The sequence below is a fragment of the Triturus cristatus genome, chromosome 5_1 (assembly GCF_964204655.1).
Source record: "Triturus cristatus chromosome 5_1, aTriCri1.1, whole genome shotgun sequence".
Taxonomy (NCBI): Eukaryota; Metazoa; Chordata; class Amphibia; order Caudata; family Salamandridae; genus Triturus; species Triturus cristatus.
The window spans coordinates 464,972,122-464,999,766 of record NC_140587.1 but is presented as its reverse complement, the minus strand read 5'-3'; the positions used below and the strand labels follow the sequence as shown (position 1 = coordinate 464,999,766).

The 27,645-nt window shown below is 48.5% G+C and overlaps 1 protein-coding gene across 9 annotated transcripts in view; it reads right to left on the bottom strand.

Moving 5' to 3' along the window:
* C5_1H8orf88 (chromosome 5_1 C8orf88 homolog) overlaps nucleotides 1-27,645 on the bottom strand; it is a 579,684-nt gene that overhangs the window by 383,898 nt on the left and 168,141 nt on the right. For all 9 annotated transcript variants that reach the window (XM_085604097.1, XM_085604093.1, XM_085604088.1 and 6 more), the window contains one exon: nucleotides 23,422-23,501. In XM_085604097.1, coding sequence (XP_085460223.1) covers nucleotides 23,422-23,501 — 80 coding nt within the window. The remainder of the gene's footprint in view (nucleotides 1-23,421; nucleotides 23,502-27,645) is intronic.

Sequence of the window (27,645 nt, the reverse complement as noted above, 5' to 3'; positions counted from 1 at the left end):
AGTGGCAACGTACGGAAGTGCGTTATGGGGCCATTGCTCTGTGGAGAGTATACAGATTACGGAAAACAAATTTTTAAGATCGGTTCTCTCTCTCCCTCAGTCTACTTCCACACATATCGTTCATACTGAACTGGGTGTGGGTTACATTTCAGACTTGATTAAACTGGCCCCTGTTCTAGCCTGGCTTAAGACTTGGTTGAACCAAGAAATTCCGCTCAACCATTCCATTCTAAAAGATTGCCTGCAGCTGGACAAAGTAAATAAAATAGCATGGCTAGTCTATGTCAAAAACTGTTTTGATAGAGTGGGGAGACTGGATCTGTTTTATTCCCCGGAATCAATTACAGTCAAAGATATTGGCCTGATCAAAAGTATGTTGAAAGATCTGTTATGTTTAGAAAGAGAACAAGTAGAATACAAGAAACCCTCGGTGCGGGCCAGTATTATTTTGAGCACCCATGTGGGGCCGGAATTATATTTGTCTATTGTTAATCAACCCTTTCACCGGTTTCTACTTACACGTTTTCGGTTCAACCTGATTCATCTTACTCTTGGTCACTTCCAAACTTGGTGTCCCCCAGAAAATGGAACGCCGTGTAACTGTGATGATTTTTCGGTCCAGAACACAATGCACTTTCTGATGTTCTGCGATCATTACACGGCCTTAAGAAAGAAATATTTGTTCCCAATTTTAAAGGAGGCGGGGTTCATACAAGTCAAACCGGCCCTTTTGTATCTACAGTTACTGCAGACCCCCAGGATTATGTTTCATGTTGCCAGTTTTTTAGTGGGCGCTGTCAGGGCTAAGAATACGAAGTTTGCTATTAATCAGATCTTTTAAATATAATGTATCGGTCTAATATTTAATTGTCTATATGAAATTTAACATTGGTGTATTTGGGAGAACTTTAATGTTTTATGTTAAATGATGCTTTTATGATGTTCTTATCTTACTGACCCCTCTCTTAAACATTTTAGATAATATGAATTTTAGAGTTTATGTATTATCGATTGTACTGTTTCTATGCCTTTTTATGATATTTATTTATCGAAATAAAGTACTTTGACTGACTGACTGACATAATTACGGTAGAAAATCTTTAACAGACCTTTAAGGGACAAAATCCCTATCACATCCCATAATGGGGGAAAAGTACCTCCACAGAAAGGATTGTAAGGCAGACCTCGGTTCCCTTAAATACCTCGAAAGACAGGAACTATAAAGTTAAAGTAACACATTCCAGAAGAAAATCTTAGATGAAAATTAGCAGCCAACCATCAACAATGAGGAGTAAGATGGCAACATATAGTAACAACCAGGCAGTAAGAAAATGCCCAGGTTGCAACCAGAATTGTTAAATGACCAATGCCTATGGAAAGCAACAAATATAAAGCATTCCAAATACCAGAAGAAATTACATCCTCTCAGAGTTGAGGAAGAGAAAAGGTGCCAAGGACAGTGGCACCAGACCGAAGACATCTCTAGGCAGAGGTGAGATCCGAAATATTGCATTTAACAGACCTTCACCACTCATAGCCTCTTGTCAGAAAAACCGGCTGCCAAAACAAACTGCCATAAAAAGTCCAGGTCCAGGATAAATCCTGTCCAGCCACGGATATTGCCTCTCTATCCAAAACTTCCCATAGGGAACGAAGATAGTTATAAGGGTAAAAATACCCCATGGCTAGAAGAAGGTGAAATGAACATTTGTCATCGGAGCCATAAGAGGACCTCGTATATATACATACACACACAAATGCAAAACCAATAAAGGTATAGAGAAATAGCAACAGGTCAAGCATTTCTCACTATTAAAACATAAGCATGATTAAGACATATTAAAAACATTCATGTCAAACAGCTAAATTATTTTTTTGGTAGAAACAGGTGGACAACGGGGAGGTGGGTGGGACCGTGAGGAATCCACCGGCAGATACTGTATCCACCAGAAAAAGCGCTACCGAAGGTAAGTAACTTGTTCTTCTGATGGATACTTCTGCCTGTGGATTCCTCACCTTTTGAATAGAATCCCAAAGCCGCACCTCTCACGGAGGAGGGTGTCCACCTGACTAGACCAAAAAATCTTGCAAAACAGAACGAGCAAAATGGCCATCCCTCCTAACTTCCGAGTCCAAGCAGTAATGCTTTGCAAAAGTATGGAGGGAGGCCCAAGTTGCTGCTTTACAAAATCAAATCAACAAATATCAATAACAGGAACACCTCTTGCCAAAGCTCTGATACCTTCAGGAGGGGCCTTCTTGGCCAAGGCATAGCAGATCTTGATGCAGAAGATGAGCCACCTGGAGAGTGTCCGCTTGTGCACAGCTCTGCCTTTCATTCGTCCAGTCTCAGATCTCTTGTACTGTCCTAATAAAAGCTGACCGCTCTCTCTGGGTCCAAACAATGAAGTCTTTCCTCCTCCTTGGAAGGGTGAGGGGGAGGATTGAAGGTAGGTAAAGTAATGGACTGTCCCATATGTAAAGGAGTAACCACCTTGGGAAGGAAAGCAGCCCTGGTCCTTAGAACCAACTTATCTGCATGAATGGTCAAGAATGGAGGTTTCGAACAGAGAGCCTGAAGCTCACTTACCCTCTTAGCCGAGGTAATGGCAATCAAGAAAAAGGTAAGAACGAGATTCAAATCCCACTGAGGCATAATGAAAGGAGTGGGAGGAAACTTATTTGTAAGGCCCTTAATGAACCTCATGACAATGGGGGACTTAAAGACGGCTGGTCCAGCAAACATAGAAAAGCCGACAAATAGCCCTTAACAATGGCCACAGCACAACCCTGCGAAAACTGAAGAACATCCGACAAGTTAGCCTTTAAAAAGGATCAATGGATCTCTCTCCACCCCATTTATCAAATCTAGACCATCTGGGAGAGTAAACAGACTTGGTGGAGTGTCGCCTGGACGATAAAATAACATCCACCACATCCGGCGGGAGAGTGAAGGAATTCAGGTTGTCCCGTTCAGTCTCGAGGCAGGAAGGTACAGACTCTGGAGGTGGGGGTGTAGAACCTGCCCCAGCGACTGCGAGAGGAGGTCTGCCCTGAGAGGGAGACGGAGCGGAGGGTGCAATGAGAGGTGAAGTAGATCTGTGTACCACACCCTTCTTGGCCAATCCGGGGCGATCAATATAACTTGGGCCCGGTCTTGGCGAATCTTCCTCAGAACCAGAGGAATCAAGGGTATGGGAGGAAACTCGTAAAGGAGTTGCAAGCTCCAATCCAATTGAAACGCGTCCCCCAGCGCTCCCTGCTTTGGAAACTGGAGACTGCAGAACAACGGGCAGTGTGCGTTCTCGTGAGTTGCAAATAGGTCCAACCGAGAAGACCCCCACATCAGGAAGATGGACCACCTCCGGATGAAGCCGCCACTCGTGATCGGCTGAGTAATGCCGACTGAGACTGTCCGCACGAACATTCAGCACACCGGCTAGGTGATTTGCAAACACACAAATACGATGGCCCTGAGCCCAGGACCAGACTCGAAGAGCCTCTCGGCAGAGACGATATGACCCTACACCTCCCTGTGTGTTGATGTACCACATCGCGGTAGTGTTGTCCGTCAGGACCTGTAGTGACTAATCTCGAAGGGAAGGAAGGAAAGCGTTTAGTGCCAAACGCATCACCCGCAATTCCAGAGGTTGATGTGAAGCAACCTTTCCTCTGGAGACCAAAGACCAAAGACCTTTGACCTCCAGATCTCCCAGAGGAGCACCCCACCCTAGAGTGAAGGCATCCGTGATCACTGTGGCCACCGTCGGAGGAGGCTGAAAGGGCTTTCCTCGAGACAGATTGCCCTGCACACTCCACCAAGTCAGCTCCGCTGCAGCGTCTCTGGAGATTCTGACCTTGTCCCCGAGATCTCCGTTGTGCTGATACCACTGCCTGCGGAGGCACCACTGGAGTGCCCTCATGTGCCAGCGTGCATGACTGACCAACAGTATGCAGGAAGCGAACAGACCGAGCAGACGTAGAAGCTTCAGGACTGGAACAACCGTTCCATCGTGAAACAAAGGAATCATTTCCTGTAGGTCGAGAATCCTCTGCGGAGGCGGATATGCTCGACACACAGAAGTGTCCAGTATTGCCCCTATGAACAGGCAGCGCTGAGAAGGCACCAGGTGAGATTTGGGAACATTTATCGAGAAACCCAAGTTGAACAACAGTTGTGTTGTTGCTTGTAAGTGGCGCAACACCAACTCCGGAGACTCTGCTTTCAACAGCCAGTCGTCCAGGTAGGGGAAAACAGGACCCCTGACCTTCTGAGATGTGCCGCTACTACCGCCATCACCTTCGTAAAGACTCGAGGCGCGGAAGTGAGACCGAACGGAAGAACCGCAAACTGATAGTGTTGTGATCCTACCGTAAACCGGAGATACTTCCAATGCGACTTCAGAATGGGAAGATGAAAATACGCAACCATCCAGTCTTTCTGTTGCAGCGCAAGAAGAACCTGAGCCAAGGACAACATTTTGAACTTTTCCTGTCGGATGTAAAGATTCAAAATCCTGAGGTCCAAGATCGGCCTTAATCGACCTTCCTTTTTGGGGATCAGGAAATACCGGGAGTAGCATCCCTGACCACTTTCCTGCTCCTGGCCCACCTCTATCACACCTTTATCTAACAAGGTAAGTACTTCCTGCTGTAAAATCAGTAAGTGGTCCTATGAGCACCAACCCTGGTGAGCAGGGTAAGGAGGAGGAAACTCCAAAAAAGGGAGGGTGTACCCATTCTCTACAAGATTTAAAACCCAACGACTTGAAGTGATCGATTTCCAATCTTGTAGAAAGTGGGACACCCGACCCTTAACCGGACCAACATGTTCTAAGATGAGTGATCTAGAACTGCTTTCCTGAACTACCAACGGTGGCGGGAGGAGAAGTGGAGGAGGAGATTTGCTGCCGAGCAGCTCCTCTAAGAGGTCCTTTATTTTTCCCTCTGTACCATTTGTACAAAGGATTCTGCTACTGCTGCTGGCTCTGTTGAATTTGTCGGTGGCCACAAAAGGAAGCAGCCCTTCCAAAACCACGATACCGCTTGTAGCCGTATCCCCTAGACTGCATCTGAAGGCCCAGAGATCTTGATGTCACTCTGCTGTCCTTAAACCATTGCAGGGCAGAGTCAGCTTTAGTTCCAAACAGTCTCGACCCATCAAAGGGCAAATCCAGCAGAGTCGCTTGAACATCAGGAGAAAATCCGGACGATCTGAGCCAAACTTGTCTTCTTGTCACCACAGAAGACCCCATCACACGAGCCCAGAATCAGCAGTGTCCAGACCCGATTGAATCACCTGACGGGCTGCAGCTAGAGAATCAGAAAGAGCCTCCAAGAAATTATTTCGATCCTCTTCAGGCAACTTTGGAGCTAACTGCTTGACTGAGTGCATCAGAGCATGGATATACCTCCCAAGGAGACAAGTAGCATTAGTGGATTTTAGAGCCATACTTGCAGAAGAAAAAACCTTCACCGCTTGAACCATTTTTTTAAAATCCCTATCACCGGGTATGGTAGGGAAAGAACCTGAAGATTGCTTCGAACAAGAAGCCTGGACCACCAAGCTTTCTGGTGACGGATGTGAAGACAGAAAAGCCGGACCCCAGGAGCAGGCCTGTACCGTCTTGAAATGGACCGGGAAACTGCAGGAGCAGACAAGGGCTTCTCCCAAACTTCCAAAATAGGCTCTGTTAAAGCCTAATTAAAGGGTAGCAGAGATTCAGAGGCTGTAGAAGCTGTATTAAAAACCTCTGTCAGTATATTAGATTTAACCTCCGCTGAAGGAAGCTGCAGATCAAGCAACTCAGCTGCCTTCCTTATTACCAAATGATAAGGAGCAATGTCTTGCAATACTCCAGCCTTTGGAGAAGAGAGATCATACTCAGGAGAAGTATCCAATCAACTGGCCTCCTATAAGCTCTCAAACTCGTCCACAGACTCAACAATCTCTCCTTCCTCCTGCTCCTGTGCATATTCCTCCTCCTCAAGGAGCCTCTGCGCCTCTCTCCTAGAGCGCTGTTTAAGAATCGGTGGCAGCGGCGCCAACCGCAGGGCCGGTGAGGATATCAACGGTATCGATGGAGGAGCCTCAGCTTCAAATCTCGGCGCCGATCGAATCCGAGATGGCGCCGACTCAACAACAGAAGGAGTTCAAGGAACCAGAGTGGAAGACCTCGGCGCCGGAAATTGCCAAGCCAGAGTCGTCGGCAAGAATGGCACAAAGGGTGCTTGAGCATAGTGGTGAGGCACACCCAAGTTAAAGGCCAAAGGACCCACGGGCCCGAAGGCACACCAGATGGAGTAGAGGCCCTGGCAAACATGCCAAACATCGCATTCAGAAAATGCGTAGAGTCTGATCCAGGAAGAGGAAAAGGAGGATATGGATCCGTACCTTCCTGAACAGGAACCACCTGAGGCTGAACAGGAGCCTGACGATCCGGAGACGGCACCCGTACAGGTGAAGCCACACAGACTGGAGACGACTCCCTGGGCGTCGGAGACATACCGGGAGCCGGAGAACCTTCAGGCGACGAAGGGCCCTTCAACGTCGGCGACCTCAAAGCCAGAGATGGAACCGGCGTTGCCCGTTGAGATGGAGTTGGAGAAGGAGATACAAAGTCCTGCCTTCGAAGCCTCTTAGCTGGAGAAGGCGACCTCGAAGCCCTGACCTTCGACTAACGGCGTCGAGAGCCATGTCTCTTCTTAGACTTCTTATGTTTTCTTGACTTCGAAGTATGAGAAGACGACGACTTTGCTCGTTTGACACCTCTTCTCCTTTTTGGCTTTGGCTATATGTTAGACCTGCCAGCCCTTGGCTGTTCCCTCCTCATTTTTTTCCTCCCTTTACCCTCTAATTTTTCTGTCCACTAGTTTTTTTGGTGTTGATTTATAGGCTCTGGGTGCCCCATCATCACTAATTGATGGTGTGGCGCAAGGCGCTTCCCTAAAATGGAGGGAGGGAGAGAGCTCCTCCACAAAATGGTGGTCCCAACTGTCGCCTCAGAACCTGGGCCATAGACTGCCATGGGGGGTTCCGGAACCTTCTGGACCACTCTGGTCAGTCAGGGCCCAGGTTATAAATAGAGGTGAAGGGGGGTCGGCCATTTTAGAAGGTAGCTGAGCTGTGAGGTAGTCAGGAGTAAGGCACCTGAGTGGGGAGGTGGCTGCGCTAGAGAGGGAATTGACAGGTCTTAGGGTCTGCATGACTTCCCTCATCAGCTGATACCACCCTCGACCTGTCCCTGACCCCAGCCTCTGACTTTGGGGAACATCTTTACCTCAAGAGACTCCTGTTTAGTCAGTATTACTGAAGGAAGACCAGGGGGGAAGCCTCTGTCCTGGGCCATACCTCCCTCACCCTTATTGTGCCCGGGATTTTGAATCGAACAAGGCTTAACATCTGACCACCAGTCCGGCCTGTTTGGAAGGTGACTGAGACCTAGAGATAAGCATTTGTTTGGCTTATTTGACTGCCCTGGAGTGAACGCAGCACCCTTAATTTCAGCCCCCCCCCCTGATACAAGTCCCCGCCTGGAGCACTCACCGCCGCAACCACGAGATTGGAAGGTTGCCTGCTTTCGCTAGGAGGTTGCCGGTGGGCTCTGGGAGGTCTGTGGGGAGAATCGGGACTCCCTGGTGAGGGCCGGTGAGCAGGCGACGCGCCTGAGGAACTGAAGAGAATTACATCCAGGAAGTAAGGGTCGCGTAAGGCCGTGAAGCAGCCTTCCTAGTGTCACATGACGAGGGCAGATTCAGTAGTGCCGCCCCACTGTTGCCGGAAAGAGGAGTAGGCCGCGCCCCCGCAAGCCGCGTTGCCTCAGGCGGCCGCGGGCGCAGATCCCAGCAGCGGCAGAGTGGAGCCGAGACAGCGCCTGGCATACGGAGCCTTGTGGGGTCCGAGGACGACTCTGCGCCCGTGTTGCGGATCGCTGGTGCGAGGATTCCTCCTGTGAAAAGACCCCGCCTCAGGGAAATCCTTGGGGGAGGTGGCCGGTGGGTGTGCCCCGTGTTCGCCCCCCTTGAGGGACTTCCCTTTGCCAAACCCATGAGCCCAGTCTGTCCCGCGTGAAGTGGGAACTGAACTCCCAGCACCGCCGATCTTCCCAGGCAGAGGAGGACACAGAGGTTGAACAGTAAGCTGGGCTTAAGGAGAAAAGGGAAGGAGGGGGGTGGAACCGTGCAGGTGAAGACCTGGCAGTCCCGGCTGATGGTCCCATGGGAAGCCAGGATCTGGGAGTAAGATTGCCAGCACAAAGAAATAGTCATGTGTAATGTTTAACTGTAATAGTAAGATTGCCAACACAAAGACAGATTCATGTCTAATGTTCAACTGCATCAGCTTGATTGCCAACACAAAGACAGATTCATGTGTAATGTTCAACTGTAATAGCTTGATTGCCAACACAAAGACAGATTCATGTCTAATGTTCAACTGTAGTAGCCTGTCTGCCTGTATGAAGAGAGCTTCAGGAAATGCTTAAATGTAATAGATTGATTTCCAGTAGCAAAGGAAGTTTCAGGGGCCATGCTGAGATGTAACAGCTTGATTCCCAGCAACCGACTAGATTTGCAGTATAGCGCCTAATGGTAAAAGCGTGATCTTATGCAACAGCCTAAGGTCCAGGTAGTAAAGCGGTTAGTGTAGACATCGGACTGAGGGGCAACGAGTGGGCGTGTTGACCTTTTGATATAGTTGCACTGCCCAAGTCTGGGCAGTGTCCCTCTTATAGCACAGCGGTAAGTGGGTGACAAAGTCACCAAGGATCCAAAAAATACTTCACCGGAAGGTTCAAAAAAATGTTTTATTTAAGCAAGAATATCCATTCTTCATTTATGATTCAAATGTTGAACAAATCCCAAGTTGTTCTTAGAAGAAACCAAAGGAAAGTCCCCAATGCATTTCGGGTATGACCCTTCGTCAGGAGGAATCCTAAACAATAAAGGGTAGGAGTAAATGTCACAGCCCCCTAAATGAATAAATTCTATATAAGTAATAACTATGTGTGAAAAACTAGCGTGCGTGACAAAGTAATAAAAAATGAATGAACGAGTGCCGAAAAAAGGAAAATGTTCCAATTTGTAAACTCCAAGCGCGTCCAATGGTGACCTGTTGACCTTTTGACATTCCATGTCATGAGACCATTGTGGGAAGCACTACAAGTGGGAATCTAATAGGGCGCTCTAGGGTCTAGGCGCTGGATTGACACATCTGATGAAGTTTAGGTGGGGGGCTATACTGAAGTAAAAGAAGGAATTGTATTGTTGACTGGAATACTATGAAATATTTGCACCTGAAATGTGATGGTTAGAATTGATTGAGCGCAATTAAAAAGGAAATATAAAACTTCCTCTTATCAGTTCTACTTACTCGGTGTAGCGTCCTTTTTGAGTGGTGCAGCGCTGAAGTGGGAATTGGGTGTGATGCAAGCGCAACATGCGATTCTGGAGAAAAAGTCTTTCTGCTTGAGTCAAGCTACCCCAAGGACGTCAGGTCCAACAAGTTGGTGTTCAGCAGTGGGATCCTGAGTCAGTGCTTGCATCCATTCAGTAGCAGTTTAGCGTGCGCCACACCCTACACCTGATTGTTGTTTTTTTATTGGAGTTTTCTCCAGGTTGTCTCCCTGATTGAAATTTTTCGAAATTATTCTGTCCTGTGGTGTGACTTCCTTTTAGAGGAAGGGTCTCCTAACGTGAAGTTATTTTCCGCAGTGTTGGGGCCCACCTGGCAGGATGGAGTTTGAGTTGGGTAGGCTGGAAGAGTATACCGTAACCCAGCTAAAGGAATTCTGCCAGGAGAGGGGAGTATTTTTCAAGCAGGGGGCAAAGAAAATAGAACTCCAAACTAGCTTGAGAGCCTGGGTTATGGCCCACCCTAGCGGAAAACGGGAGGAGGAGGGGCCGGGACCGGACCCTATGGAAGGGACAGAATCACTTTTCCCCCCTGAGAGCGGCAATATGGATGTAGGACCTAGTGCCCATTCAAGAGCGGGTAGTAGCGCTTCGGGGGGAAGCCTGTCTTCAGCTGAATTAGTCGACAGGAGGGAGGAGAGGCAGTTCAAAATGGATTTAGCCCGCCTGGAAAAAGAAAGGAAGGAGCGGAGGTTCCTCCATGAGCTCCATCTGAAGGAATTGGAACTTAAGGCCCTACAGCTTGGAACCCCCAGCAGTCCCAATGGTGGCAGCGTATATAGAGAGATTACTAGGGAGCCCAGACCCTATCTACCCAAGGACGTAGTCGCCAGCTACGGTGTCGGGGATGGCATTGCTAAGTGGTTGGCTGCCTATGAGGTCTCCTTAAGAGCCCATGGGACCCCCGAGGCTCAGTGGGGGGGTGGTCTTTATAGGTATATGCCTCCGGTGGAGAGGGACGCCCTTTTAGCTCTGTAACAACGTGAGCAGACCAATTACCCCACCATGAAGGTCGCCTTAATTATAAAGTTTGGGCTGACCCCTGAGAAAAACAGGCAGAGATTCCGGGGTAGCCAAAAGCTGGCCACCCAAAATTGGGTGGACTTCTTGGATTACGCCAAAAAGGCCTTGGAGGGCTGGGTACAGGGCAGTGAGGTGACAGACTACGAGGAGTTGTATAACCTGGTTTTAAGGAAGCACCTCCTCGAGAAAAGTTTTCCAGAGCTGCGTCAACACCTGGTGGACAGCAAGCTAACTAATCCTAGGAAGCTTGCAGAGGAGGCGGATATCTGGGCAAGTACCCGGGTATCCTCAAAAGGGACTGGAGGGAATTTCCAAGGGGCTGGTCAGGGCGCCCCCCAGAAGAAAGAGGGGGGAGACAAAAAGAAGGAGTTCCCTAAAGGCCCCCAAAAGAGTTCGCAAGGAAGGGGATTAGGATTCCCGCCTAAGGTTGGCCCCCACAAACCCCCTTATCCGGACCGTGGTCAGCAGCCTAGGGTTGTCCGTTGTTATGAGTGTGGCGAGATTGGGCACTATAAGGGGGATACCAAGTGTTCCAAAAGACCACACCCTCCCATTGGAGGAAAGACCCCTGGGGTGGCGAGCGTAGTGCTCGGGGAGGAGATGCCCCTAGATAAGGGAGGTGAGTGGGCAGGGCTAACATTAGTGTCTCTAGGGGATTGTGAGATGGTTCCTAAGACCCAGGTGCCCGCAAATACTACTAAGTATAGGCAATGGGTCACCATCAATGCCCAGAGGGTGGAGGCTCTGAGGGACACAGGAGCCAGCTTGACTATGGTAAGGAGTCAGCTGGTGTCCCCAGAGCAGGTGGTTCCCAACGTAGTTCACCCGGTTGTGATGGCTGACAACCGAGAGGGTCACTATCCGGTGGCCCAGATTCCCTTTGAGTGGGGAGGGGTTGCGGGTCCTCTACGGGTTGCGGTAAGCCCTGCCATGCCGGTCGACTGTCTGTTGGGAAATGACCTTGAACATACGGCGTGGAAAGAGGTCGAGTTCAAGGCTCACATGGAGATGTTGGGGACACCTGAATGGACTTGTGCCAACACACGGTCCGTGACTGCCCGAAGAGGGGGTTCACAGAGGTTGGAGCCTGGGACAAAGGCCCAACCAGCTGCCAGAAAGGGTAGACGGGGCCAGGGGAAGCCTGCCCCGGCATCTGCATCTAAGAAGGCAGATGGGGCGACTGAAGTGGTCCCGGAGTCTACAGAGGGGGATGTGACCTCCCTAAAGGGCTTACCTACCCCTGCAGAATGGCATGTGGAGGGAGGACCTACTAGGGAGGAGCTTTGTCGGGCCCAGAAGGAGTGCCCTACCCATGAGGGTTTGCGGCGACAGGCCGAAGCCCAGGCAGCGGGTAACGATACGGGGAACTTCCACATATATCTCTTCTATAGCAAACCCAAGGCTCCGGTGCATGGGTCATCCCGGGCCTTGGTAGTTCCCCAGCGTTACCGAGCCTTCCTGTTGGGATTGGCTCATGAAATACCCTTGGCAGGACACTTGGGACAGGACAAGACTTTTGCTCGGCTTGTCCCTTATTTCTACTGGCCTCAAATGAGGATTACGTCCGACACTTTTTGTAGGACGTGTGTAATCTGCCAAGCTAGTGGGAAAACAGGGGTGAAGCTGAAGGCTCCCCTGGTACCACTGCCTGTCGTTGGCATCCCCTTTGAAAGGGTGGGCATCGACATTGTTGGGCCATTAGATCCACCAATGTCTGCCGGTCACAGGTTCATCCTGGTTCTGGTGGATCATGCCTCCCGGTACCCGGAGGCAATCCCTCTGAGGACCATTACTGCACCTGCGGTGGCCCGGGCTCTAATGGGGATTTTCACCCGGATGGGGTTCCCCAAGGAAGTTGTGTCGGACAGAGGTACCAACTTCATGTCGGCATACATGCGGGCTATGTGGAAAGAGTGTGGAGTCACTTACCGGTTCTCCACCCCTTATCACCCCCAGACCAATGGTCTGGTGGAAAGGTTTAACAAAACCTTAAAGGGCATGATCAGGAGTCTGCCCGAGAGCCTGCGGAGGAAATGGGATGTCCTCCTACCAGGTTTGCTATTTTCTTACAGGGAGGTACCACAGAAGGGAGTGGGCTTCAGCCCCTTCGAGCTGTTGTACGGACACCCTGTTCGAGGACCCCTCAGCCTGGTGAAGGATGGATGGGAAAGGACTCCCAGAAAACTTCCCCAGGATGTGGTGAGCTATATGCTGGCCTTTCGTAGCCAAATGGCTCGGTTGTGGAAGCAGGCTTCCGAGAATCTAGAAGCCAGCCAGACGGTCATGAAGGAATGGTATGACCGAAATGCTCACCCGGTGGAGCTGGAGCCTGGCCAGAAGGTGTGGGTCATGGAGCCTGGAGAGCTTAGCGCCCTCCAGGATCGCGGGTCAGGCCCCTTTGAGGTGATTCAAAAGAAGGGCAAGGTCACATATGTGGTGGACCTTAAGACCCCCAGGCAGCCCCATCGAGTGCTCCATGTCAACCGCCTCAAACCCCACCAAAAGAGACCAGAGGTCACTTTAATGATGGTGACTGATGAATCAGAGGAAGAGGAAAGTGATCCTCTTCCTGATCTTTTTGCGTCCCAGGAAATGGATGGGTCAGTGGAGGGAGTGATCCTCTCACCATCCCTAACTCCCTAACAGCATAAGGACTGTCGCCAGGTTTTGGATCAGTATGCTTCCTTGTTCTCACTTATCCCGGGGAGGACTCATCTGTGTACCCATGACGTGGACACAGGGGACAGCCCACCTGTGAAGTCCAAGTCCTACCGTTTATCGGATAAGGTGAAGGCTAGCATCCATGGAGAAGTTACCAAGATGCTAGAGCTGGGGGTGATTGAACCTTCAAGCAGTCCCTGGGCCAGTCCTGTGGTACTGGTACCCAAAGCTGCCCCGCCGGGCACTACCCCGGAACTTCGGTTCTGTGTGGATTACAGGGGACTGAATTCTGTGACAAAGACCGATGCTCAACCTATCCCAAGGGCGGATGAGCTCATTGACCGGTTGGGAGCCGCCCAATATCTGAGTACCTTTGACCTTACATCTGGGTACTGGCAGATCTCCCTGACAGATGGAGCAAAGGAAAGGTCAGCCTTCTCCACACCTGAGGGTCACTACCAGTTCTGTGTAATGCCCTTTGGGCTCAAGAACGCCCCTGCCACTTTTCAGCGGCTGGTGAACCAGGTCCTCTCCGGGATGGAGGCCTTTTCGGTTGCTTACCTTGATGACATCGCTGTCTTCAGCAGCAGCTGGGAGGACCATTTGTGTCACCTTCAGGCTGTCCTTCAGGCTTTGCAGCAGGCGGGTCTGACGATCAAGGCCAGTAAGTGCCAGATCGGGCAGGGGTCGGTAGTGTACCTCGGTCACTTGGTGGGTCGGGGCAAGGTGCAACCCCTCCAGGCCAAGATTGAAACTATCATGGCCTGGGAGCCCCCCAAGACTCAGACGGAGGTCCGAGCCTTTCTGGGCCTCACCGGTTATTACCGACGCTTCGTCAAGGGGTATGGTACTATCGTGGCTCCCTTGACTGAGCTCACCTCCAAAAAGCACCCTCGATGGGTGATCTGGACCGAGGGGTGTCAACAAGCCTTTGACACCTTGAAAAAGGCAATGTGTGCGGCACCTGTCCTCAGGGCCCCTGACTTCTCCAAGGAATTCATTGTCCAGACGGATGCGTCGGAGCATGGCATCGGGGCAGTGCTGTCGCAACTTAACGAAGAGGGTCTGGACCAACCTGTGGTTTTCCTGTCTAGGAGACTACTCCCCCGGGAACAGAGGTGGAGTGCGATTGAGAGGGAGGCTTTTGCAGTGGTGTGGGCTCTGAAGAAGCTGCGGCCATACCCGTTTGTCTCGCACTTCCTGGTTCAGACCGACCACCGGCCCCTCAGGTGGCTGATGCAAATGAGGGGCGAGAATCCCAAGTTATTGAGGTGGTCCATCTCCCTACAGGGAATGGACTTTAGGGTGGAACATTGCCCAGGAGTGGACCACACCAATGCTGACGGTCTCTCCAGGTATTTCCGCCTTAGTGAAGAGAACTCCCACGGGATTGGGTAGCTCTCCCCACTTTCATCTGGGGGGGACGCGTGTTAGACCTGCCAGCCCTTGGCTGTTCCCTCCTCATTTTTTTCCTCCCTTTACCGTCTAATTTTTCTGTCCACTAGTTTTTTTGGTGTTGATTTATAGGCTCTGGGTGCCCCATCATCACTAATTGATGGTGTGGCACAAGGCGCTTCCCTAAAATGGAGGGAGGGAGAGAGCTCCTCCACAAAATGGTGGTCCCAACTGTCGCCTCAGTACCTGGGCCATAGACTGCCATGGGGGGTTCCGGAACCTTCTGGACCACTCTGGTCAGTCAGGGCCCAGGTTATAAATAGAGGTGAAGGGGGGTCGGCCATTTTAGAAGGTAGCTGAGCTGTGAGGTAGTCAGGAGTAAGGCACCTGAGTGGAGAGGTGGCTGCGCTAGAGAGGGAATTGACAGGTCTTAGGGTCTGCATGACTTCCCTCATCAACTGATACCACCCTCAACCTCTTGACCTGTCCCTGACCCCAGCCTCTGACTTTGGGGAACATCTTTACCTCAAGAGACTCCTGTTTAGTCAGTATTACTGAAGGAAGACCAGGGGGGAAGCCTCTGTCCTGAGCATTACCTCCCTCACCCTTATTGTGCCCGGGATTTTGAATCGAACAAGGCTTAACGTCTGACCACCAGTCCGGCCTGTTTGGAAGGTGACTGAGACCTAGAGATAAGCATTTGGTTGGCTTATTTGACTGCCCTGGAGTGAACGCGGCACCCTTCATTTCAGCACCCCCCTGATACAAGTCCCCGCCTGGAGCACTCACCGCCGCAACCCCGAGATTGGGAGGTTGCCCGCTTTCGCTAGGAGGTTGCCGGTGGGCTCTGGGAGGTCTGTGGGGAGAATCGGGACTCCCTGGTGAGGGCCGGTGAGTAGGCGACGCGCCTGAGGAACTGAAGAGAATTACTTCCAGGAAGTAAGGGTCGCGTAAGGCCGTGAAGCAGCCTTCCTAGTGTCACATGACGAGGGCAGATTCAGTAGTGCCGCCCCACTGTTGCCGGAAAGAGGAGTAGGCCGCGCCCCCGCAAGCCGCGTTGCCTCAGGCGGCTGCGGGCGCGGATCCCAGCAGCGGAGTGGAGCCGAGACAGCGCCTGGCATACGGAGCCTTGTGGGGTCCGAGGACGACTCTACGCCCGTGTTGCGGATCGCTGGTGCAAGGATTCCTCCTGTGAAAAGACCCCGCCTCAGGGAAATCCTTGGGGGAGGTAGCCGGTGGGTGTGCCCCGTGTTCACCCCCCTTGAGGGACTTCCCTTGTCCAAACCCATGAGCCCCGTCTGTCCCGCGTGAAGTGGGAACTGAACTCCCAGCACGGCCGATCTTCCCAGGCAGAGGAGGACACCGAGGTTGAACAGTAAGCTGGGCTTAAGGAGAAAAGGGAAGGAGGGGGTGGAACCGTGCAGGTGAAGACCTGGCAGTCCCGGCTGATGGTCCCATGGGAAGCCAGGATCTGGGAGTAAGATTGCCAGCACAAAGAAAGAAAGAGTCATGTGTAATGTTTAACTGTAATAGTAAGATTGCCAACACAAAGACAGATTCATGTCTAATGTTCAACTGTATCAGCTTGATTGCCAACACAAAGACAGATTCATGTGTAATGTTCAACTGTAATAGCTTGATTGCCAACACAAAGACAGATTCATGTCTAATGTTCAACTGTAATAGCCTGTCTGCCAGTATGAAGAGAGCTTCAGGAAATGCTTAAATGTAATAGATTGATTTCCAGTAGCAAAGGAATTTTCAGGGGCCATGCTCAGATGTAACAGCTTGATTCCCAGCAACCGACTAGATTTGCAGTATAGCGCCTAATGGTAAAAGCGTGATCTTATGCAACAGCCTAAGGTCCAGGTAGTAAAGCGGTTAGTGTAGACATCGGACTGAGGGGCAACGAGTGGGCGTGTTGACCTTTTGACATTCCATGCCATGAGACCATTGTGGGAAGCACTACAAGTGGGAATCTAATAGGGCGCTCTAGGGTCTAGGCGCTGGATTGACACATCTGATGAAGTTTAGGTGGGGGGCTATACTGAAGTAAAAGAAGGAATTGTATTGTTGACTGGAATACTATGAAATATTTGCACCTGAAATGTGATGGTTAGAATTGATTGAGCGCAATTAAAAAGGAAATATAAAACTTCCTCTTATCAGTTCTACTTACTCGGTGTAGCGCCCTTTTTGAGTGGTGCAGCGCTGAAGTGGGAATTGGGTGTGATGCAAGCGCAACATGCGATTCTGGAGAAAACGCCTTTCTGCTTGAGCCAAGCTACCCCAAGGACGTCAGGTCTAACACTATAAATAGCTTAGCCTCACGCTCCTTAATGGCCGTCAGATTCATCTTCCTGCAGCTTCGGCACTCATCGATGTCGTGATCAGAAGATAAGCGCCAAAGGCAATCATCACGCAGGTCAGTGATCGACATGTGGCCGCCACACTCCCAGCAGGGTTTAAATATGGACTTCCTAGTAGCAGCCATTAGAAATCTTCGAGGAAACAAAGTTTTCACTACAGAAATGGAGAGTCCCTAAAAAACTGTTAGGTGTCGGCGGCGCGGAAAAAAAGAAACTGACGTCAGCACGCCGACGGGGTCCTCTTATGGCTCCGATGACGTCATATGGTGTCGCGAGCGGAGCCGTGCTATTATGACGTCCTCGTCGACGTGGGAGAGCTAGGAAAGAATTTCCGCGGAATACTGGTGCGGGGGTATTCAAAAGGTGAGGAATCCACAGGCAGAAGTATCCATCAGAAATTAAGATACCTGGAAACAGATTGGAGCTGGTAGTTTCCGATCTTATACACTCCCATCAATCGAGATTTATCAATAGTAAGACAGGCACATGATTAACGTCCATCAGGCAGTCCACTTTGTCGCAAAGAGAAAACAGCAATACCCGCAGTATTGATTTCACTGGACGTTGAAAAAAACGGGTGGAACAAAACCCTTGATAGAGTGGAGTTTGGACTCACATTTATGTGCACGGATAATGTGGAGTACCAGAGGATCTTGCTCAACGGCATACTATCCCAACCCTTCATAACAGGAAGAGGCACACATCAGGGCAGTTTCCTCACAGAGGTTCTTTTTGCCCTTAGCATTGAGCCCTTTATGACACACATTGGACAAAACTATTCAGGAACTACAGTTTGGTGGCAATGCACAAAAAATAACCTTGTTTTCAAAAGACGTTCTGTTGACCATCAAAGACCCAGATACATCCATACCTTGTCTTTGGCCACAAATAGCAGACTCTGAAAAAGTGTCTGGCTACATAATAAATAAATCAAAGATTTTAAACCTAGCATTACCACAGGAGACATGGACAGACTGAAAGTACAAAGTTGTTTTTGGTGGGTGACTTGCTCTGACAAAAATATTTGGGGACCAACACAGCTTCTAACTGAACTCTATGAAGCCAATTATCCACAAATGCTTGTAGCCCATGGCAAAAGACTTTCAGACATGGTGCCTCTCTTTCTTTTATGGACAGGCAGGATAAAAGCAATCTAAATGAATGTCCTACCCAGAATGTATTAAATCTTCCTAGCCCTTCCCATCCTGATGTGTAAATAATTCTTCACAACACTCACAGAAAAGCAGGGCCAGAATAGCATGTAAGCAGTTATGCCAATCCCAGCATGATGGAGGTCTAGCCAGCGTGGATTTTCCTAAGTCATATAAGGCTACAGAACTAAGAATTGTTTTAAAAGTTATTCCTCAGGGAAAACAACAGAAAATTGTCCAAATGGACCAAGCTGTAGCAAGCGGAACAAATTGTGATGGGTCATGGGAACACAAATGAGACAGACATTTAAGTACTTTCATTAGTATCTTTAACAACAATGAGGACTGGCCACAAGTTAAACCATTTTGGGTGGAAATTCTAGCAGCTATGAAGAAGATACAGGAGTATCTCAATCCTGCTGCCTTTGTGATTTTGGGTCTATGGTGCCCTAATTTGAATACCAAACAATTGTGGACTGCCTCTTGATGGGGAACTAATTGGGGGCAGCAAAAGCTAATCTGGTTTCTTAACAGAACAAAATTGGGATTGATGGGATTTGTATTGACTGGAGGGGATTTTCAAAAATTCATTATACTTCATAGGCAAACTGCATACTTCTCAATAAAATGGTTATCATTGCACCTCTTTGCAAATATATTTAGCTATGGAGTATTTATGGAAACCAATGAAAGCATGTGTTTACAGAAAACATTCAGTCATACTGTAGAGCCAGTACAGGTCATGAGGATGTTCATTAGGGCTAGCAAAAGTTAACTGGGGAGCTAGGAAGGGAATAATTTCAGAAGTGTGAATGAAGTCCCCTTGTGGGTAGAATGACGAGTATCGTTTGATGATCACCTGCATCAAATATTACAGACAGGTCGAAAACAAGAAGGCAAGGATGACTTTTTACATAACGAAGGCTTTGATACTTGGACTGATACCCCAAGATTTGATAAACATTTCAATATAGGTTTATTTTGCACACACACTATCATTTTTTTGAAAAATCTAATTTGAAAATATTACAGTATATTTACATACTCATTTAGATCACATATTAATAAAGCATTTGTTTATTTTACAAAATATGTTGGTTTAAGTTAGGAAAGCATTCTTTTCAAATAGTTTTTGCCATTTCGTTTACGTGAACGGTGCTAAGGTTGGTTCATAAAATACTCCGTATGATGGGAGTCTGTTTTGTGAACAATAATTGATAGGCTCTAAGTCTGCCTTTTCCTAATCTGATAGTGAGGATTCAGAAAAAGGTTAAATTTCATGATAATTTGTTCTAAGGAATTACGCATAACAGATTTGGTTATCTGATATCCGATATACAGTACAATTGCAAAATGTATTATCATGGTGGTATCACATCTATGGATACGCCATACTTATGAACACAAGCCAGAATCCCACTAAAGTCCTGAAAAGGCGTGAACAAACACGTGTCAGCTGTGGGAACTTAATGTTTTCTACAACTCGATCCACAGGATATGAACAAGAGTACGATCGTTTTCTAAAAAAGTAATCTTGTACATTTGAGGGAACGTGTAAAATTGATGTATAAGATATAAAGGGGCTTTTTAAATATTGCTATGTGATATCGTTGCTGCATACAGATATGTATAAATACATGTATATTTTGTACTTCCCATTAGAGCGTCTTTGTATATATTGGTATACTGTCATATTCCCCTGCAATAAGTGCCCAATTGCGAGTCTCTGGCATCCTGTTTTTTTACTTTGGCCCCCGTGTCATGCTAATCTAGTGCGTGGGCAGAGACCTAGCTCTGTCTCTTGACAGAAGTGAGGTCTTGGACCTGTCCTCAAGGACTAACCATGCTGCTATTTGTTTGACAATGGACTACTTTCCCTGTTTAGCATGTAGCGTCGTGGTGAAGTATTTTTTTTAATCAGTGGTTGTGAACAGCCTTTTTTTACTCTATGTCCCTGGAGTGGTGTCCTACTAGCCTACTTGTGTTAAGTTATGCCCCTATGCACTAACCCAGATCCTAGTGTTAACATCCCAAGTGTATGATTTGCGTGTGTGTGATCTGTTTGGAACATGCATTGTGTATATGTGTGAACCAAAGCAAAAGCAATGGAGGCCAGCCAGCAGGCTCTATTTTGGAAGCCTCTGGCTTTTTTTGTGTGTAATAAACTATGGATTATACGGAGAGTAGTGGGGACTTTTTTAAGCTGGAGGAAGGAGACCTAGTCAGTTTATTGGGGGAAAACAAGACAGTTCTCCTCTAGAGATTTAGTTAGGTCTTTTTGCTGAGAAGATCTACTGATTGGTCTTCCTGGGCATTGTCATTTGGTAGATAGTGGGGTGAAGGGTGGGACTGCAGTCTCTATTGTTCAGGGTGAGAAGGGTCCTTTTAGTGAGACCAGCCATTTGTCTCTTTCTTGGTTACTGTTCAGTGTGCCTGTAGAAAGCCAGTTGCAGAAAGTCACACCTCCTTGTGCCTTGGTTGTAGGAACTACAGGCTGGGGACTACTCTGCTGTGAGAAGCACCACTCTACACAAATGCTGTGCTGGGGAACACTCTGGAGAGGACACTTGAAAAAAGAACCACCTCAAACTAATTCTGGAAATGCAGACAAAGAATACACATCCTCAGTCGGCTTTAACTGTATAAAAGGGTAACTACTGACCCACCGGTTGTTTCAGATCCATGTTTTCATCGGCTATGGAAGGCAGTAGTCCGCAGAGTGCTCCGAGGTCTGGGTTGTGCGACCATAGTTTGTGTCTGCATGGAAGTCAGCTTCCCTGGGGTCAGCAGACAGCAACAGGAGTCTTGCCTGAAGGGAAGAAACATTTGTCCTAACGTGAAGAACCTAGAGTCCAATCTGCCTCCCGAGAGTGCCAACTCAATATAATAAGTGACTATCCAGGGAGAGCCAGAAGCAAGTCGGCCCCAGTGGTACGAGGGTCTGCCCAAACAGGAAGGCTGAGGAGGAACTAAAAGCTTGAGGGGACATGAGTGCAGTCTCCCAGGATGAGTGGTTCCATCCAGGAACGACAGTAACAACAAACTGAGCCAGAGCGGACTGTGCTGCTGCACTCAAGCAGACTTTGGCGGTTCATCAACAAAGTGGACTCAGTCGGATGCCAATGTCTACGACAGTCCTGCAGACTGCGTAAGTTGTCTCCACTGCTACAGTTGTGACCTGAGTCTGCGACAACTTCCATCCAGCCATTCACATGCCTGAAGAAGGAGTGAGCCAAACACATAATCCGGATCCTCGCGGACCACCCAAGAAAGACTGAGCAACCCCGCTGTGATGACAAACAACATTTGGGAGACTGCTGCGTAAATTGAGCACACAGTTGTCCCACTGCCAGTAAAGATATGTACAGGTAGCCTGTTCTGTGAAGTATTAACTTGTCTGTGTATTGTTTCTTTATCAAATTAAAGCACTGGGTTGGACAATCCAAAATTTCATTGCTGGGTGACTGTCAATTTCTGAGTTTGAGCAAACACAAACTACATTCCTGAAATGTAAGTGACTGCTCGCAATCACTATCACTGAGAGTTAAGTGTTCAAATAGCTATACAGGGCCCGATTTAGCAGATCCACAGTAGGACGAACCTCAGGATATCTAAGGCAAATGACCCCAGACACCCCACTTGCGGTTCAGAAGGTCCTGTGTGTGCCTCATTGCCTAAGAATTGGGTCGGACAGGGTAATTGCGTGAGAACATACAAAGTGCACAGGAAATGCCCCATAAACATTATGTCATGCCCCGCGGTCCCGGCTCCGCGACGCTGCAGTATTTAAGGAGCCCCGAGGCAAGTAAACGCGCTTAGCGTTCTTGCTTCGAGATTCTGTTCCGTCCCATCGCTTAGCTGCCTGACTTCCGGTCGAGTATTTCCTGTTTCCGTCTTCGTTCCGTGAACGAAGGCGGCTGGCTGTATCGTTTGCCGCTTTCGCCTTCCTTCGTCCTGCCCTCAGCCATACCACCGCTAGCAGGTCGGATATTGCCTCTTTCCCTTTCCTTCAGAGAGAGAGAGGTTACCCCAGCGTTCCTGGCTTTCTGTTCTCGTTTATTGTTGTAGCGCCTTTGTGTGCTGCATCCTAAGCACGGGCTGTCTTTACAAGCCGGGGGGTCGCTGCTTCGCATTTTGCGGCACATGTTGTTTCAGTTCTTCCCATCCTCCTTTTCCCCCGTTATTCCCTGCTTGAGGCACTCAAATCCAGTGGCGAACTTTGCTCATTCTACTGGCCAGGTGTTATTTAAAACACGTATAGCCTGGTGGTGTTCTTTTGGGTGGCACACACTAGTGTGGGTGTTTCCATTCCATTTCATATTACAAAAGTATCCAGTCGCTCCCTGGGGATAGTTGCGTGGATCACTGTGCTGACTCTCCTTCCGACAGAATCACGGTAACAGCGCAATGCGCTGCTTTATTCTTCAATAAATGTTTACTATACCTAAGAAGGGGAACTCAGCGGGGATCTTGAATGTGTTGACAGGTTGTGATATATGTCGTAGTAGAACACCTACCCTCCACAGTGGTCGCAAGGCAAGGTAGAATCCGGGGAGTCGATAGTCCTACAACAGAACTACTGGGGGTAAGCTGTAGAAAGAAATAGAGTGGACTCCAGTGGTGGTTCTTACTCCTGTTTAACGTTGTGCTCTCCTTTACGTAGGACATTACAGTAGACGCCTTGACGTCTTCACTCTACCAGATTAGAAGTCACCACACAGGGGTAGGTGAGGTCAATAGTCGAGTTCTATTGGAGGGTTGTTCATATGTACTAGTGTTTACACTGTCTTTATTTTACAGGGTGTGAGCGAGGTGTGAGTCCCCTTTCTTCAGACCCAGACGCCAGTTAAGCCATTTGAAGTGCGAACCCGCCTTCCCTTGTTTTGTTTCCCTGTCTTCCCCTGGTGAGTCTTCCGAATCTCTAGAGTCTGATAGAGTCGGAAGACCGCTGGGGAAGGCGGAGGTATTGTCATCAGGTTCCCGACGCTCCTGCGGAACTTCTGGCAATCCTTACACATTACAAAAGGCCTTCAGGATCTAGGACGGCAGGCCATCTAACTAGGGGGGAAGGTTGTGGGGTCTGGCAAAAAAAGTTCTTCAAGAATGTACTTAAAGGTTATTGACAAACAGAGGAAACTATAACCCACCTCCACCTCTCCTGCCCACTTTTGGTTGCCGCTCTAATTATGGCCATTTCATCCTTTACAATCCAACCATACATTAAATATCTGCCCTTTGGAAAACTGGTGGATATTGTGGTACTCTTGTCACTGCGTTGGACGTTTTCACTCACAGATAATCATTTTATTTGTTTTTGGCACTGTCAAATATTCAATTCACATTGTTTGTTGAAAATGTTCCATAAATGGCCACAAATATATTGAACTATACATTAAGTTCAAAATACAAACCCAGTTGGCTTCAGTGGGCAAACTCAGTGGACAGCTGCATGGAAATTCAGTATTAAAGTTCACTGTAAATGCTGAGGATGCTGGAAAAAAAATATTGGGGTTTAGCTTTAGCATGCCACATGAAAACAAAATATTTAGAATGTATATAAAAGCTCTGAGTAAGAATGATACAAAAATGTAAACACAGAATACAATCATACTAAAGATTTTGCAAACTGCCAAATGAGCGAACTGTGATATAACAACTAGGTTAAAGTTGACTACACTCTGTTGGATATGGCCCTTTTTGCAGGGTGACAAACTTGTTGCCTTCCTCCCTCTCATTTTCTAACCTTGTTTTTGTTTGCTTCAGGACTCTGTGCACCTTTTCACTACTAACCAGTGCTAAAGGGCGTATACTCTACTGAAAACATGGTGACATTTGTTTATCCACAATTGGAATATCTGATTTACTTCTAAGCTCCTAGTAAAGAGCACTACATGGGCCCAGGGCCTCGAAAACGTGTATTCCAGAGACAGGCGAAAGGCACCAAATGGTTAAAGTAAGAAAATGCCAACTTTCTAAAAGTAGAAGATATGAACTAGAGCGTAATGTTCTAGACAGGGTGTGCACTACCTGATACACTCCTGCATGAGTGTGTATAAACTGTTCATGTAGAATGCTTAAAACACTTTACACAAGAGCAAAACAATTTTCACAAATAAACATCGAAATTATTCTTAATTTAACATCATCTCCAAAGTCCAAAATCATTCAAAGAAGTCAGTAAACCGTCAACCACTTCCTTTGTTTATGTACTTCTTTTATTCACACTTTTAGAAGTAAATCCAAATCAAGAATGAGTTCCAACAGTCCATATTGTCCTGATCCCCAAAAATGAAATGCTGTTTGTTTTTTAATCCCATTGCATTTCGGGTGTAACCGGCACCCTTCTTCAGGGGATATCTACAAACAAATATATCATTTTTATAAGTGAATAAAAAATATGCCAATTGTGGATCAACCAATGTTACCATGTTTTAACTAAAGAGCACAAGCACGTTAGCACTGGTTGGCAGTGAAAAAATCCTGAAGCAAGCAAAAACAAGGCCAGAAAATTAGAAGGTGGAAGGCAAAATGTTTGAGGTAACCCTGAAAAAAGTGTCCATTTCCTGCACAACCCTCCTTCAGCGTAAAGACAGGTTAGACTAATCAATACCTTGATGGACTTTCCTGCTTAGGGCAATGGAACATGGACTATGGCCCACTACTGCATGGGCATTTGCCAGTTCTACACCTCTCTGAACTCAGTTGGATGTCTCCGTCTATACTCTCGGGCCCACTGAACTGACCCATGTTACTCACCTCAGGACCCCATCTGTGCGGCACCTAACCTACCTCTGATCATAGATGCATCCCAGTAGGCAGACAGTACCACCATGGCCAACAGTGTGATGTGCCCCATTCCACCCATTAGGTCTGACTTCTGTCTCCAACTCAGGGAAACCTATGACCACAAGGACAATAACAAATGGAGGCCACTCACAGCTGTCAGTGTCAAGAGCCAGGCCACAGGCCATCCGGGGCTCTCAGACCTCAGTAGTTTCTCAGAGTGTGGGAGGGGGCACTAGTCCCAGTTGATTGGCACCCTTTTTACCACTATGCCTCCCACAGGTTCAAAGGAGATATCCTGAAACAGGTCCTTCAACCCAGGGTCTGCCCTAAGGCTGAACATGTGCCTCTCAAGCCAGGCATTCCAGAGTAGTACAGGAAACACATTCCGCATATGTTGTGCAAGAGTCTGTCTGGTGCAGGTGTCCATCCCTCTGTCCCTGTGACAGTGCATGGAGCCCCTCCCAGGTCAGAAGTGGCCTCACCAGGGTCAGGCTTTGGGTGCTCTGACCTCAGAGCTGGCAATCCCTGCCCCACTGGTCCTACCACTGTTGACTGTGTCCACCTCCTGGCCCGATTTCTGGGCCTCTGCACCCTTCGTTGTGAAGTGGTATCCCAAAGGACAGAAATGGAAGGACGGTAGTGGCAGCCGCTCCACCCAGCTCTCCTGACACCGTGGGACTCCCACCAGAAGCTGGTCTCACGGTACAGACCAAGTCATCCTTTTTGCGCTCCCTCTGGTAACAACCCTAGCACTGGGACTGGGAATAGGACACCCTGGCCCTCTGCCCACCCCCACCTCTCCTCCTACTCTTTAAATGGACATGGGACCCTCTTCCCCCACTATACTAGGACCTAGCTAGGTCACTGCGTACCTCCCGCTCACTCTATTGAGGGGAACCTGAGCCACCCCCTTAGGATCACTCACAAATGCCTTCTAAAAACACTGTGGTACTCATTCAGAGTTCTGCCTCCTTTACAAGTTCCCTGCCGTCAGAGCACTTACAATCGATCAGTGTTGGAATAGCTCTGGAAAACAGTGACTGAACAAGTGCTCTCTAGACATCAGATCTTACAGCCCTTCACATGTGTTCACCTCACTACCCTTCATTCAACCATCCAGTGCCTTGCAAAAACAACCCACAAAATCCTCCTAGGACTGGTGAAACAGTTTATAAATGTCCCTGAATCTCAACGTGCACCATTCTGGGGTGAATCTATACTTCCTGACAAGTGCCTCTTTTATGGTGGGATACTTCATCCTTTCTCTCCTATCTAAGGTCTCTCCCATCACCAGATATATGTCTACATATGCCAGCTCCTCTGTCCTCCTAAGGAATGTTGTGCACTTTTAGAGTAGCCTCGTATACCTCAAACCACCTGTATCTGGCATCCCCCTCCTTGAAGTCAGGCATCAAGCCATGAATATGTGGATCCTCTCTACACCACTGTACACTATTGCTGCCAACATTTCAGCTAGACTCTGCCAGCTGTTTAGCCTTTAAGTCCAGCTCTTTGAGACTCAGTTCATGAGGCAGCAAGCTCTTGCTTTCTTCAATAGCTCTCTCAACCTCCGCTGCCTCCATGGCAAGTTCTTCTATGGCTAAGGCCCTTTCAGCCTCAACCCTCCTCTTCTCCACCAGGACTTTGTCAGGTTAAGCTGAATTCTCCTCTGCAGCCAGCTGCAGTCTTAGGTCCCCTCTCAGCCTGTCTGTCCTTGAACTCCTCAGGGGACAAGGTTTGGGAGGAGACACTGCTACCAGCAATAGGTCCAGCAGAAGACTACATCTCAGTGGGATCCCCTCTCTCTCCTTTGGAGCCTTTGCCAAGTCATGCTTCTTCTCCTCCTCCTTATAAGGGCCACTGCCCTCTTGGGATTCTAGTTTGGAATCCTTCAGGTAGTACCAGGGCTCTGCATTCGCTATAGCTGCAAAGGGGTCCTCCCCAGAGTCATTACCCTCCTAGTCCTCTGTTGAAGCTTTTCCCCAGTGTGCCTCCTCAAAAGCATACAGGGCTGGCTGCGATCCTTCTTTCTGGATCTCTCATGCACAGCGAGCCCCCCTCTCCTTACAGAAAACCTTCAACTCCTTTATGTTGTAAATGATAGGCAGTTGAGATCAAGGGTTAACCCCATTCTCGCAAGGTACCTCTGAGAAAACAACAAAAATATGAAGCAGGAGTTAAATTAATTGAGAGGAAGGAGAATTTAAAAGCGTGCAACGGTCTTAGGTTTGGATAGTAGTGTACGCCAATCACTGTATGGCACTGCACAAATACAAGTCCCATCCTCACTGCTGATCACTAATGTTAGCAATTGAGTTTCTGGTTGGCAGAGTATACACACTGTCCAAAAAGGAATCACAATCCATGTAGGGTTATATCAACTACCTAGAAATCTGTAAAGAACCTCTGCCAGAAGAACTGCTGTGTTGCTACAATGACTGTCTCTCTGCCAGACTGCTACTCCAGATGAACTGCTTTTCTGCTGTGCTGCCCTGCTGCCTGCTGTTGTCTGACCCTGCTGAGAGAGTGTTGGACTTGCCTTGAACCCAGCATGATCTACAAGGTTTGTTGGCTTGGCTCCTGTATTCTGAGACTTAGGGATATCAAAGTCTCATCATATGCTCCTGTGCCTGGTACACTAGCAGTGGACGCAGGTGCTAGCTCCATAGGAGCAGACGCATCCTCTGCTTGCGTGAAGCAGAACCAACGCATCACCCTTGTTGCCGGAGTGGACTAAGCACATCGCATTTGCAACCAGCACATCACCTCCACAAATAGATGCCTCAGAACCACGCATCACCAGCGCAGCATTGTGAGAAGATCAACGCATCCCATCGACTGCGCGGAGA